The following is a 12,662-nucleotide window of genomic DNA, read 5'->3' as shown; positions in this document are numbered from 1 at the left end:
ATAGTGTGATGTGCATAATTCTACTAGGATGTAGTTTGTACCTCAGATACAAGCAGTTCTTACTATTCCTCACTTGTAATAATAGTGTCTGGATTAAACTATTCTGTGTTCCATATCTGGTGTGCCGGAGCTTTTACGGCAGCGCGCCCGGAGGGATTACTTAGTTTCATGTAGAAATCATTACCTTCGTGAGACATTACGTCACTTCTGTTGGGTTTTCTGAGGAAAAAATGCACCCCTGAAAGACGTTTTGCTCTGCATGGAAATGAAATGCATTAGTGGGATTGCATAATAACTGAGCCATAAAGAGGGACTCCCCCGAGCGAGTGAAGCTTTTATTCTACTAAGTGTGTGTGCGTTTTTTCCTCTGAAGGTTACTCGTCGTTGCACCACGGCAGTGTTTGTCACACAGGTTAAAAAGTGTCCGATAGAACAATTCACAACCAACTGCTTTCAACACGGACTAGACAAAGTTGTCGTGGGTCGCTATTATTCTGTGATGAAGCTGAAGATCTACACAGTTAGGCTATTTGCTTAACGATGAACAATCTTTTGGTGTCTTCGGCGCGATCTGTTTGGTTGCGCATTAAATCCAGCCACGCGAGCAAAGTCAAAGAAAGAAAGTAACAAGAAAATGTCTCCGTCAACGTTGTGAGAATGTAAACAGGACCCAAACGGTTTTCCCAGATGCCATTTCAATATGTCAGCAACTCAAATGGACCACGTGCTGTTTGCCTTCTGCTGAGAAAAACCCACCACGCGCCCCTCGCGGCGCACGTCACACGTCACGTGTGATCAGCGCAACCAGCCAACAGCGGGCAGGTACTTTCATCTCGACGTTTCCTTCACCATATTTATATATATATATCTGGCATTGCAGTGCCAGTAAGGGCTCCCCTTTCACAGTGGGACTGCGGCTGGTCGGGCTGCGCTACCATCAATACGCTGACCGTACCACATGCTCGATGCCAGGGAAGATTAAATCAGCATTCCATATCAGACTTTATAGTTTTTCATTGGAGGAAAACCACTTATTTAGAAGTTCATACGTCTGTTTTGCTCCTGACTTCCAAGTCCAAGTGTGCCTACAGCGAGAGGGGAAGACGAGCAGGTGGGGAAGGAGGGAAAGGGAGCAAGGTGAAAGAAGAGGAGGACGACGAGAGGACAGAAAAACAAAATCCCGGTGCGGTCCGTATGCCTGCGGTAATCCCTCGCCCGTCTCCGACCTTGAGCGCTTAAAAACCTCAACTTCCGCCAACTCAACACAGCGAAAGAGACGGGACGGGGGAGAGGGAGAGAGATAGAGTGGGCATAGCGCTGACCCGAGCACATCTCTAGAGGAAATCACCCCCCCCCCCCCCAAGGGGGGATTTACGCTGCCAAATGCATTAACTTCCAACTGGTTTTTTTGTCCAACACAGCATGCAATCAGGCGAGAGAGCGAGCACTGGCATTGTTTGTCTGATGAGGCTGCACGGCACACGTCTCTCCGTCCTCGGCTCCGTGGCTGTCCTCCCTCCCTTTCCCTGCCCTCTTTTTTTCCGACCGTACATTTGGTCTTCTCTCATTCATTCCCACGGCGGAAGGATTTAGTTGTGTTCCCCTCTATTTAATTGGTAATTAAAAGATAGCTACTGATTTTTTTTTCTTCCCAGAGTGGTAGATGTGGAATTAAAATGGGAGAAAGTTGCAGCAGGGAAGGAGAGGATGGAAAAGTGGGACCGGGGGGACAAAGGGTCGGGAGCAGCTGCTTGGAGAGCAAGTCCCTCTTTTAGTGTCCCATTTAATCACTCACATTTCAGAGAGAGCAAGAAGCAGACCTGCTAATCAAGAAGAGAAATGATAAATAATACTGAAATATCAATAAATATTTCATTTTAAAAAGCAGGATCACATGACTGTGGGAGCTATTCTTCGTCCCTCCGCTGACATTCCCTCCTCTGCGCCTTTCAGCGAGGCAGAAAGAAAACCAGGGTGGCTTCCTCTCAAACCGATGCAGAGTGGTGGTGCTTATCAAGAATTAATGAAGAGCTTCAGATGGAAACGTAACAAGCCACCCTCATCTGGCATCTCAAAAAGAACGACTCCCGCTGCTCAATAAGCTTGGTTTTTTTTTTTTTTTTTTTAAATCATGATGAATGGGTTGCCGAAAGTACCTGATGAGTCATCTTAGATTAGCACTCGCGGCCTGATCTGAGAAGTGGAGTATTGAGGCAGAGACTTCATCGACCCCCGGATGTGCTGAAGCAAACGAGGAGCTGCTTGGACCGAAGGCTTGAGCCCATGAAAGTTGAATTTGGATCAGTGAGCAAACCACGTTTTCCTTTTAGCAACTTCAAGTGGCGAGATGACGCGAATTGGTGGCCTCACAGCGTCCTTCGGCATGCTCAACACCGGCCTGAATGCATCTGCAAACACGACCCGGAGCTGATTGGTCGATTCAATGGACAGGAAATCATCATCAAATCATTTTACACAGCAGCTTTTTGTGTCAAGCAACGGAGGAGCATATCCTAATAAAGTCAATCAGTGCTAAATTGAAGGCGGCTGGAGGTTAGTTTGAATTCACAGAGGAGCTAAAGTAAGTTCCAAAAGTGGCTTTAAAACCTCAAAGAGCTAAGTGACACACAAACATGCACTTTTGGATCCACGCATTCAAAGCCGGCTTACCAGAAGTTGACCAGGAACGGATGCTCAAGGTTCTGCATTATCTGCAGCTCTTTCAAGACATTCCTCACTTCGTTCCGCTCCACGCATTTCAGCTTGTTCATGTACTTCATGGCGTACATCTTCTTAGTGTCCTTCTTCTGTACAATGCAGACCTGATGATGAGATTACATAATGGGTAGTTTCTTTCACTCCACTGGTCAGAATGCTCTGAATACTTTATTGGTGTTGTGCTTGTGTGTCTCAGTCTCATCAGCATCTTCAAGGCTGTTAAAGTGGACTCGTTGCTGTCTTCGAACTCTAAACAGAAGACATAACCGTCCAAAAGTATAACGAATTCCTTACTGCCAATGCTGAAACACATAAATTGCCACACAAAACTATAGAAAAATAGAATATATGCATCATGAAAAAAAGGTTGCTATCAGCATCCTTTTAAAGATGCTTCAACTGATTTGTAAGATTTATCACTTTGCCAGATTTCAACGAGCAATAAATGATAAAATGCATAAAATGACATTGAGAAACGATGTACTTTTACAAACTGTTGCAATATAGTGGCGTCTTTTCCATTATTCATCCATTTTGTCTCAAGCTTTATTGCTTGTGACGAACCTGCGATATTGCAATAACGGTCCAACGAGCCTGGAGGGAAACTCCCTCTTTAATCTGTGCGATCAGGAATTTAAGCCCCGTTAAGGCGCTTTTAAGGCGTTAAACTTTTCACACTCGAATATTTTGCATTTCAGCGATGGGAAACGTCGTGTTGGCATCAGTCATATATTTCAAAGTTGCATAGAAAATGCCTTCAAGCTGCACTCAGCACTCTGTATTTGTGTATCAGTGGGAGGAAAAAGGGCTCTGATGTGAAATGCAGAATATCAGACCTGTTGCAATCTGTTCTGCTGTCATTACACATATAAATCGTACGCGACTGCCCCTCTTTTGACAACGACTGGGAATGGACACTATTTTCGAGGATTCATTTTGAGTTACGAGCGTCCATAAGCCGCAGTGGCTGCTGCCTTCTAAGACAGCGATCCGTGGACCAGCCGGCCCCGTTAATCAGCCAAACCCTGATCGCATCACTCGCCGTCCACTGTGATTAGACTGCTTATCTGTTGATGGAGAGCAGATGCCTCGAGGGCCTGCGATCGCTGCACGCATGTGCATGTGCATGCGAGCGTGCGTCGCTGCTGCGTGTGCTTACGTGTTACGTTTTTCCTGGAAATGTTTGTGGTGTCCGTTGTGAGGTATCACGTTTTACTCAACCGGTTTACTGGTTTGATATCGATAAATGAACTGTGTGTATCGCAAAGCTGTTTCCAGTAAACTTTTCCAAACAGAGACTTACTTTTCCAAAGCTCCCTTTCCCTATTGCCCTCAGGATCTGGAAGTTGTCGAAATTTACTGCGAAAGAGAAGAGCAGAAAATCTCTGTTAAGTACAAATCGGAAATTTGAAACTGAAATCTTGCGGTTTTCCTCTTCAAATTACAGTAAAGCTTCCTCCTCCAAAACAAGTATACATATACATACAAATATACAGCTTAACAGGATCAATGCTGGATATCAGTGGCATAGAAAATGGATTACATGGGATGGATGGAATACAATTCTCCCTTTGGGAGGACAGCAGGGACACTTCTTGTTTTATAGCCCACCATGATAGAGGACCGTTATATTTTAAGTTACATCGTAATTTGTTATATTTCAACCAATAACCTTTTTTTCTTCTTCCATAAATAGGAATGATAAAGGCTTATGAATGTCAGTAGAGTTCTAGTAGGCTCCTTGTGAGGGTTAACATGTCAAAGCCAACGGAGACATCCATGGCAACCACAGGTCACTTGACATAAAGACGTCACACTACACGTTGTGCGCTTTGCCACTGAACAAAAGAGCACGTTTCTGCCGCTCCGTATCCTCCCGGCCTCTTTCTATTCGTTCTATTCCTATTGAACGCACTCACAGACGCACACAACCTAAAACCAGAGCGCAACTCCCTATCTCACTCCCCTGCACCTATCAGCAACATTTATCGCCAATTGGAACCAGATGGGGCTGTTTGTTTCTTGCTACCATGACAACCAGGACAGAAGGTTTTCAATGCCCGTCCTTTTCCCCGAGGATGGAACAGCTGGTGTCCACTTATACAACCACAAGTACACACGCGGGGATAGACACAAAACACACGCGCTGCCCGCGGCCACTAGATCTATCGGATGTGGCGGTTACCGTTGCGTGCGCTGTTCGTCACGTGTCTCCGGGTACGTTCCTCCTTTCGCACTATCACGCTTTTTACCCAAACGACTTTGAAAATGGCCATAACGGGGCCCCGCTTTTTAATGAGCAACTACACACACGTGGGCCGCACGGGGTCACGGATGATGTATGCCCATCACACGTCCAGATAATCATGTTGCTTTTCCTGCTGAGCTTTAAGATTGGACGGGTTTTTCAGAGAGAGACGGCCGCGGTTGTGAAGGAGAGGGCAGACCTGTGTGGTCCCGGAGAGAGACAGAGACAGATTGAGGCAGACATACAAAACAGGGGGGGGAGGCGAGGCAAACCGAATGTCATATTTCACCAGCGGAACTTCGAATGGTTTAATGTGCCATAGGGACGAGTGGCACATGACTAACTGAATCTGCGCGCGAGGGACGGCGGACGCGTTGACTGACAGTCTCTCTCCGTGGCCGGAACTAACTGATGAAACCGAAGAACCTGTCAGTTTGATTTGGACTGACGCGCGCTATAACCCGCCCTGCATCGAAATGATCGGGCCCGTTGGGTCTGAGCCTGGCGCCACGCGGCGTGGCCTCAGCGTCACACCGTTCTCCGCGTGTACGGCTGTCTGTTTTCTCCGTCCGTCACAAGCAGTCTCTGTCCCCTGGGTATGTCCACGCTATGCCAAACGGCCTTTGGATGGCGCCCTCTGTCAACACCCGACGCGATCATATGCTCAAAAAACAGGTGGTTTTGTCCTTTATGTGAATCTCAGCGGAGACATTAGCAAGTGTCCCGTCTGCTCAGACACAATGTGCGAACCTGGAAATCCAGGTTTTTGGAAAACGACAGAATGAGCATGAAGACAACGCTCTGTCTGCAGCAGGCTTGTGTTTGTCTTTATTTTTTGGACTTTGCTACCTTGTATGTAGCACTCGGCCCCGAGCACATTCCCTCTGAAACATGAATGTGAGAGACAAAGGATGCCGGACACTGTTGTGAGTTTCGGGGTTTGCGTCTAGTTGCGTTGTGTTACAAAACTTTTTACAGCCGTAAAAAAAAAAAGGTTTGGAAACGACCCTCAAGTCACTTCAGAGTTATTTAGTTCTGAAACGGGAAGATATGTAAATGAGGAGCCATCAAATCATGAGTTTGGTATACTCATGTAAACACGAAACACAGTAGGCACTTGCAGAAAGCAGTTCAACCGATACTTGACACCAATTTCCTGATGTTACTCCGTTTTTTTTTCTCCAGAATTAGCCATCTCATCGTGGACGCACTGAGTCCCTCTGTCGGGCCCCCGCCCCCACCACACACACACACACACACACACACACAGAAGCCACCTGCAGACTAACCGACGTGGGAGCATCAGCGGTGAACTGAAACCGAATCCAGGGGTCCACGCGCCGCTGAAGGGAGCACGATCAGCAGTAAACGAGGCCTGTCCATTAACCAGAGTGTCCCGGTTGCACAAAGTGGAAAAAAGGCCCGTAGCTCAGGGGGAAGTCAGCCACGTCATCCTCAGGGGAGATAAACATGTCTTTAACAGAGTTCACCTTCGTGCACGGGCCTTTCTGCTAATCAACTGATATGGGTTGAACTGCAGAATACGGAAAGCCGTCTATATTCTGACAATGTGTTCTAAACCTTTTCTGGGAGAAATTTAGTTTTAACATAAGTCGAGCAACAAGAATATTATTATATCGACTACGTTTTTGTCGCTGTACTTTTGAGTTTGTCGCTACTTTTGATATTTTCTTAATAATACTTTGAAATATTAATGCCTTGGCAGTAGTATGGGTGAATTATCCCTTTTGTTTTACATTCATTTAAATAAAAAATGTAGCTATAACGATTTAAAAGGAGTTTTTGCAGCAGGAGGTTACATTGTGCCAAAAAAGCAGCATTAAATAATGATGTACATCACAATCTCTCTAAATATCTTCTAACATTCATATTTTATGTCTACAATATGTGCGAGAGACACTTTTTTGCAAACTTGCAAAGGGAAAATAAGAGACAAAGGACTAAACTTCCCTACCAGCTGCATTCATCGGGTTATTTTTGTGTTACGTCAACATTTATTAATTATTACCATTAATTTAACGCACAAAAATCCCACCTTGTGGCCGATATTACCCTGAAGCCACCTCTGATGCTTCTGAAGTGAAAACTCACTTTGCATCTTAATTGCTTCTCTTAGATGGTAAGTGCATGATGCGCCAACATGCAGCGACCCGCTTTACCCCCCCAGAGAGAACGCTGCCTACGTCCGGCTGGGGTTTCCTCGGTGGGGGGATTACTTACTGTTACTGTTTGCAGTGAGCCGGCCTCTTGCTAATTTATAACAGTGTGTCTCTGTGTTTATTTATTCCACAGCCCTCGCTGTTTAGTGAGGGGGGGGGGCAGTGAGTAAGTAAGGTGCACTGTAGCGTTTAACATCCAGGGTTCACAGACGCCCCGTCATGAGCGACATTTCCAGAGTGGCACACTAGATGACCGATCAGCAAGGTTAACTGTGAATGATGGTTTCCTCCTTGAAAGGAGGGGGGGGGGGGGGGGGGGGGGGTCGCCTCCAGTGTGGGAGAGAAAGCCACGGCGTACGGATTGAATCGGGTGGAGTGACATGTTTTGATGACTGATGGAATATGAAGCCATCCAATGTTTGAAATGAAAACTGATACATTTAGATTTACAATGTAACAAAAATAAACAAACGTATTAGGTCCTCTAGGAAACAAACAAACAAACAAAAAACTACCAAGGAAAGCCGCCTCACTTCTGACTAAATCGCCGACTCATAAAACACTCATTTTCTTGAAGTCCTTTGCGTGCAGACAGAGTGGAATTTCTTTTTGATCATTTGAGGCACTGCCTCCGATCGATAGATTCACATCGTGTTGTCTAACCAAGTCACAGAGAAAAGGGAAATCAAAGTCATAATCAGTTATATGTCATCAATTATGACTGCACTCTACTATGTGTTTAATTGTGTGGACATACAGTACGTCACGCTGGCTAAATCTGTGGCCGCAAAAGGGAATTTCCCTCAATTACATTTGCCGAGGAAGAGTTGTGGGCGCCCTGATCAGCAGATCCATTTCCTGTAAGTGCACTTCATTTTATTAGCTAATAGAAACAGCTTCACACATTGATACGGCTGCAGATAAACAGTCGTAAATCCTGCAAACTACGTGTCCTTTTGTTTAACGCTCCCTGTGCATCTCCACTAGATTCCGGGTGGCAGAAGTAGGAGACACCAAAGGAAAGAGGAGAAGTCCCACAAGGGCGTCGGATCTTTTGGGACTCACCCTCGTCTGTGTCCTCGGCGAGCGCCGCCTTGCTGGACTGTCCGAGCCCCATGGCTGCTCCTCTCAAGGTTCTCCTGGTCCGCTCCTTCAGCTCTGCTCAGCATCCAACGGTCTCTCCCACTGAGACGCACTCATAGCCTGGTCACCAACAGCCCCTCTCACACACACACACACACACACACACACAAGTGCTGCACTGCTTATCCCTGACACACACACACACACACACATACGCAGTAGATGGCTGGGTTTTGCTGACTTGGATGGGTCCCGTCTTCCTCTCAACTCCCCACCTTGACACAACCTCACACACACACACACACACACACACACACACACACACACACAGAGGCGGTGGCGCTACAGTGTAAGTCTCCCGCGTGTCTTCACCCCAGTGTGGACGGACGATGGTAGACCTTCGACTCTCGCCAGGCGGGCGGCTTGTGTTTCAGTGGCTGTGACCCTCCGCTGACTGATGGTCCAACCTGCGAGGGGAGGCGGGGACACACGACACCAGCAGCAGCAGCAGGAGGAGGAGGAGGAGGAGGAGGAGGAGGAGGAGGAGGAGGGACAGGCAGCCAGAGAGGGGGGAACAAGTGGAAAGGTATAGAGGCGGTGAGGTATAAATGGCTCGTACGCGGCATCTGCTGATGAACGGAAAGACTGACACGCGTTATATTCTCAAGAGACGAAGGGGAAAGAAAGGAAACGTGGCTCTTAAACTCCACGGGACAATGACACCGGCACTTTAGGCAGTAATCAACTTGATGGAAAATTATTTACAAGGACTTACATGTAAGTCTCCTTCATTCTGTTCCTCGTTACTTCCTTCATCTGTCATTTATCAATTATTTAATTTTGACAGTTCTATTCAGAAACTCATCCCGGGGGAGCAGCGTCTGCATGTGTGATGAATGGTATGATTGCTTTTTCTATTAAGAGCACAAAATGGGAGTCTGTTGATTTATAGTTTTCTGGCATTGGGTACAGTGAATGGGATCCCTCAGGCTGCCCTCCTCAGGACGTGACATTTCACGAGTTACTACGTATTGTTGCGGTAGTAGACAAAAAAAGAAAACACATATCAGAAAGTGCATGATGTAACACGAAACTACTAAACTACGTTCACAAAGGAAAATGAAATAAATCCATCTGCATCGAAAAATAGTACCCCTGTGTCTATTCTGAGCTTCTAGTCTCCTATGATAATACAAAATTCATATCACAGCTTCACGGTTACGTTTGCTTTATCCTTTAAAAAAGAAGCGCAGCACATCCCATAATATCTTACAGGGGAATTGAATGACCGAACTGAGCAGCTGAGATGCATTTTAGAAATCAATATAAAAAGTTCGAGTCATCGTGGCAACATTTAATCCGCTAGGGGGAAACCCTTTTTATGAATGTCATCCCTACAACTGCGTGATAAGGTCACCACGGCATATTTGACCCCCCCCCCCCCACACTCCCCCTCCCTCATATGTGTCGAAGAACTATTGTGGGGGAGCCGCAGTGCTGAGGTAAACGCAGAGGACATCGAACTCGGAGCCCCTCATCTAAACATGCGCAGAATAGAAAGTACCCCCCCCCCCCCCTCCCCGTACACACACACACACACACACACACACACACACGCACACACACACACACGCACGCACACACACACACACACACACACACACACACAATGAATCCCTGCAGGACAGCTGTGGGCACCTACCTCAGAACGCGCCCGGTGGGTCGGGGGCGCATGGGACCGCTTCCAGGCCGGTTTGCTGCAGAGAGGTGAGGCGACACAGGGGGAGCAACAGTGCAGCTCAGAGGATCATTTCTTCGATGTCCGTGCGACGACGCACCGGGACGCCCGTGCGCAAAGAACCGCCCCCTCCTCCCCTAAAACGGAACCACACAGAGAGACCTGACTTGCGACGGGGTACGATGGCGAAACCGCCTCAGCTTCTGGAGGACAGATGAGACAGCGAGCAGAGACGGGTTTTTAAAAAATAAGTATGTGTGTGGGGGGGTGAGGGGGGGTGGCTGGTGAGTGGCGCGTGGCGCGTCGCACACTGGTGAGAGACTGACCTCCACATCGACGCGGTGGGCAATGCGCTGGACACCCGCGCGCCTTCTGGAGACGCAGGTTTCACGGGCTGATCCGCCGTGTCGTTCAGCATTAATCCTTTAAAAAAAAAAGTTGCATCCTCTAATGAATGTCCACAAAGACACTGACTGGATTGACGTCGCGGGTGAAGTAAGTTCCGTGTGAGTCCCTTGGAGTGATTGTCCCCTGGGCCGTGGTCTGAGATCCGCGGGTTGTGCGCTACTATTAAAATACAACCTGAAAACAAGCAGCATGTATCACTTTAAAATTGGCACCGCCTCACAATACTTTATTTACACCTGCGTGGAATTCCTGATGTTGCCATGAGTCAGGGTTCATCATCAGCTGCAGCACAGCGCCCCCCCACCCCCCACAGCGGAATCTACCATAGCACTTTGCCTAAGGGCCCTTCAGCAGGGCAGGTTGTCGACAATGGGCTCTGGGTGAGGACCAGTCTCTTTATAGACAAGCCTGCCGTCTCATGATAGCCCTTAAACATATGTGGAAATAGCAATCATGCAGTAATGTATCTTGTGTTCTACAGTGAGTCTATATTTTAATCCCATTCGGAATCAAGGTAATAAACCTTTAGTATGTGTGAATACTCTTTGTGCCTATTAGGCCTGTGAGCACAGTTATTGCTCACCATCTCATAAAGGTTTTATGTATAAATCAAATGTCTTTCTATAAAGTTGATGTCAAAACTGGAATATTGTACTTAACTGGACCTATCAGGATACTCACATACTTGGGGATACAATGGCTACTTTAGCTGTTAGTGTACTGCTAGTATGCACTTAAGTATACTCTTATAGAGTACCGTGGTTGTATTGGACGTCCAAAATGTATAGTAATGGATAACTATCTGAAGAAGTAGGGGAGGTGGGTTAGTTATCTGAAAAAGACGTCCCCTTTGCGTTATGTGTGTCAGCTCCATGGTGCATATGCATCGGAGTCCGCTGTATTTCGGCCACCATTCTGTGGTCCAATGTCTCAACGTGCGTCCAATCCTGAGGTCATTAATAGTAAAACACCACCGTCCGCGACGAGGACTGTCCCTTCTGTCCCCTGGTTAATGGAGCAGGCCAAGGTCGAGAGGAGAAAGACGGTGCGGCGGAACTCTGGGAAAGGAGACACGCTTCCTTATTCTTCCTCCTTTTCCACTCGGTCATTCCGTCACACCCTCGGTGTTGCCCATCCATCTTCCTACGGAGGTAAGGGGGGGGGTCAGACCTACTCTCAACAAAGAGGTGACAAGCACCACTCAGTGGCAGGGCGACTTCTTATCAGCAGTACGACAGCATCAGCAGTTGTGCTCTCCCTTTAGAGGAGACGAGTGTCTTATCACACCTGGACAGAAACGGATTAAAGCTATAAAACATAGAAGAGGCCTGACGTGTTTTCCAATGTTGTCCTAGTTTTGTTATGCTCAGAAAATAGAAGCGGTCATAGATAATCATAGATAGTCTTGGCGTTACTTGATTAAGATTTCCACTGAGGAAAGCCACTATTATTGAACACAACGGTTGAGGACATTGGAGACCGCTCAGGAGGACGTGAGGAGATCACATCTGGGGAATGAATGCCATCTAGTGGATAAAAAGAGATGGAACAAGACGTGACAGCAGCCAATGTGTTTAATACAGTTAGGGTCTAATGGGAATATCATGTACTACATAAATTACATTCATGACCAATATTACAGTCAAAGTATCAACTCTGCCCTTATTCTCCATGTAAAATGCTTCATTAAGGAAAACGTGAATCAGAGTAATGGTTGATGAAGCCTTGGGGCTGAATAGGGTTGTAGGATTGTTAATATAGAAGCATCACTGTTTTACCACCTATAGTTTGATCTGGGAGACACTATGTGAACAGTTAATACTATGAAACAGATTACAACATGTAATACACTGCATGCATTAACATATCAGATGCTGCATTGCAGAAAATGTAACCTAAACTGAAAATATGGTGTCTTACTGTCTTCAACGCAGCTCTATACTAAATAACGATATAGTAATTTCGCCTTTCCTCTTAAATACCCAATTGTTACTATTTTGATCTCTGTGGTCTGGTTTTCACCCACTGTAGCTACATTGTTTTATTGTATTTCGGTTTTTCTTAGTCAGTGTATCCAAGGGAAAAGTCTGAGCCACTTCTGCCGGTTAATGGTTTGCTCTGAGGGTTTCATAAACAGGGTTTATTAAAAAACGTCGGTGCTGTGTGGATGTTTGAGCCTTCTCTGCTGAACTGTGAAGTCTCCTGTTGAGTTTCAGCAAAGGGTTCAATAATGTAATATTACATAATTAAACTTGGATCCATTCTTACTACCTTTTACAATAATGGA

The 12,662-nt window shown here is 46.5% G+C and overlaps 1 protein-coding gene across 1 annotated transcript in view; it reads right to left on the bottom strand.

The window, feature by feature from the left end:
* The window catches only part of stk32a (serine/threonine kinase 32A), a 50,537-nt gene extending 40,037 nt beyond the window's left edge, over nucleotides 1-10,500 (bottom strand). The window contains exons 1-5 of the mRNA XM_040181076.2: nucleotides 10,294-10,500; nucleotides 9,932-10,170; nucleotides 8,212-8,696; nucleotides 4,022-4,077; nucleotides 2,671-2,822 (exon numbers count right to left, since the gene is read on the bottom strand). Coding sequence (XP_040037010.1) covers nucleotides 2,671-2,822; nucleotides 4,022-4,077; nucleotides 8,212-8,263 — 260 coding nt within the window. The 5' untranslated portion in view covers nucleotides 8,264-8,696; nucleotides 9,932-10,170; nucleotides 10,294-10,500. The remainder of the gene's footprint in view (nucleotides 1-2,670; nucleotides 2,823-4,021; nucleotides 4,078-8,211; nucleotides 8,697-9,931; nucleotides 10,171-10,293) is intronic.
* Nucleotides 10,501-12,662: the final 2,162 nt, after the last annotated feature.

Source organism: Gasterosteus aculeatus, chromosome 7 (assembly GCF_964276395.1).
Source record: "Gasterosteus aculeatus chromosome 7, fGasAcu3.hap1.1, whole genome shotgun sequence".
Lineage (NCBI taxonomy): Eukaryota > Metazoa > Chordata > Actinopteri > Perciformes > Gasterosteidae > Gasterosteus > Gasterosteus aculeatus.
Note: the sequence above shows the minus strand (reverse complement) of the source record. Positions and strands in the feature narration are given on the sequence as shown.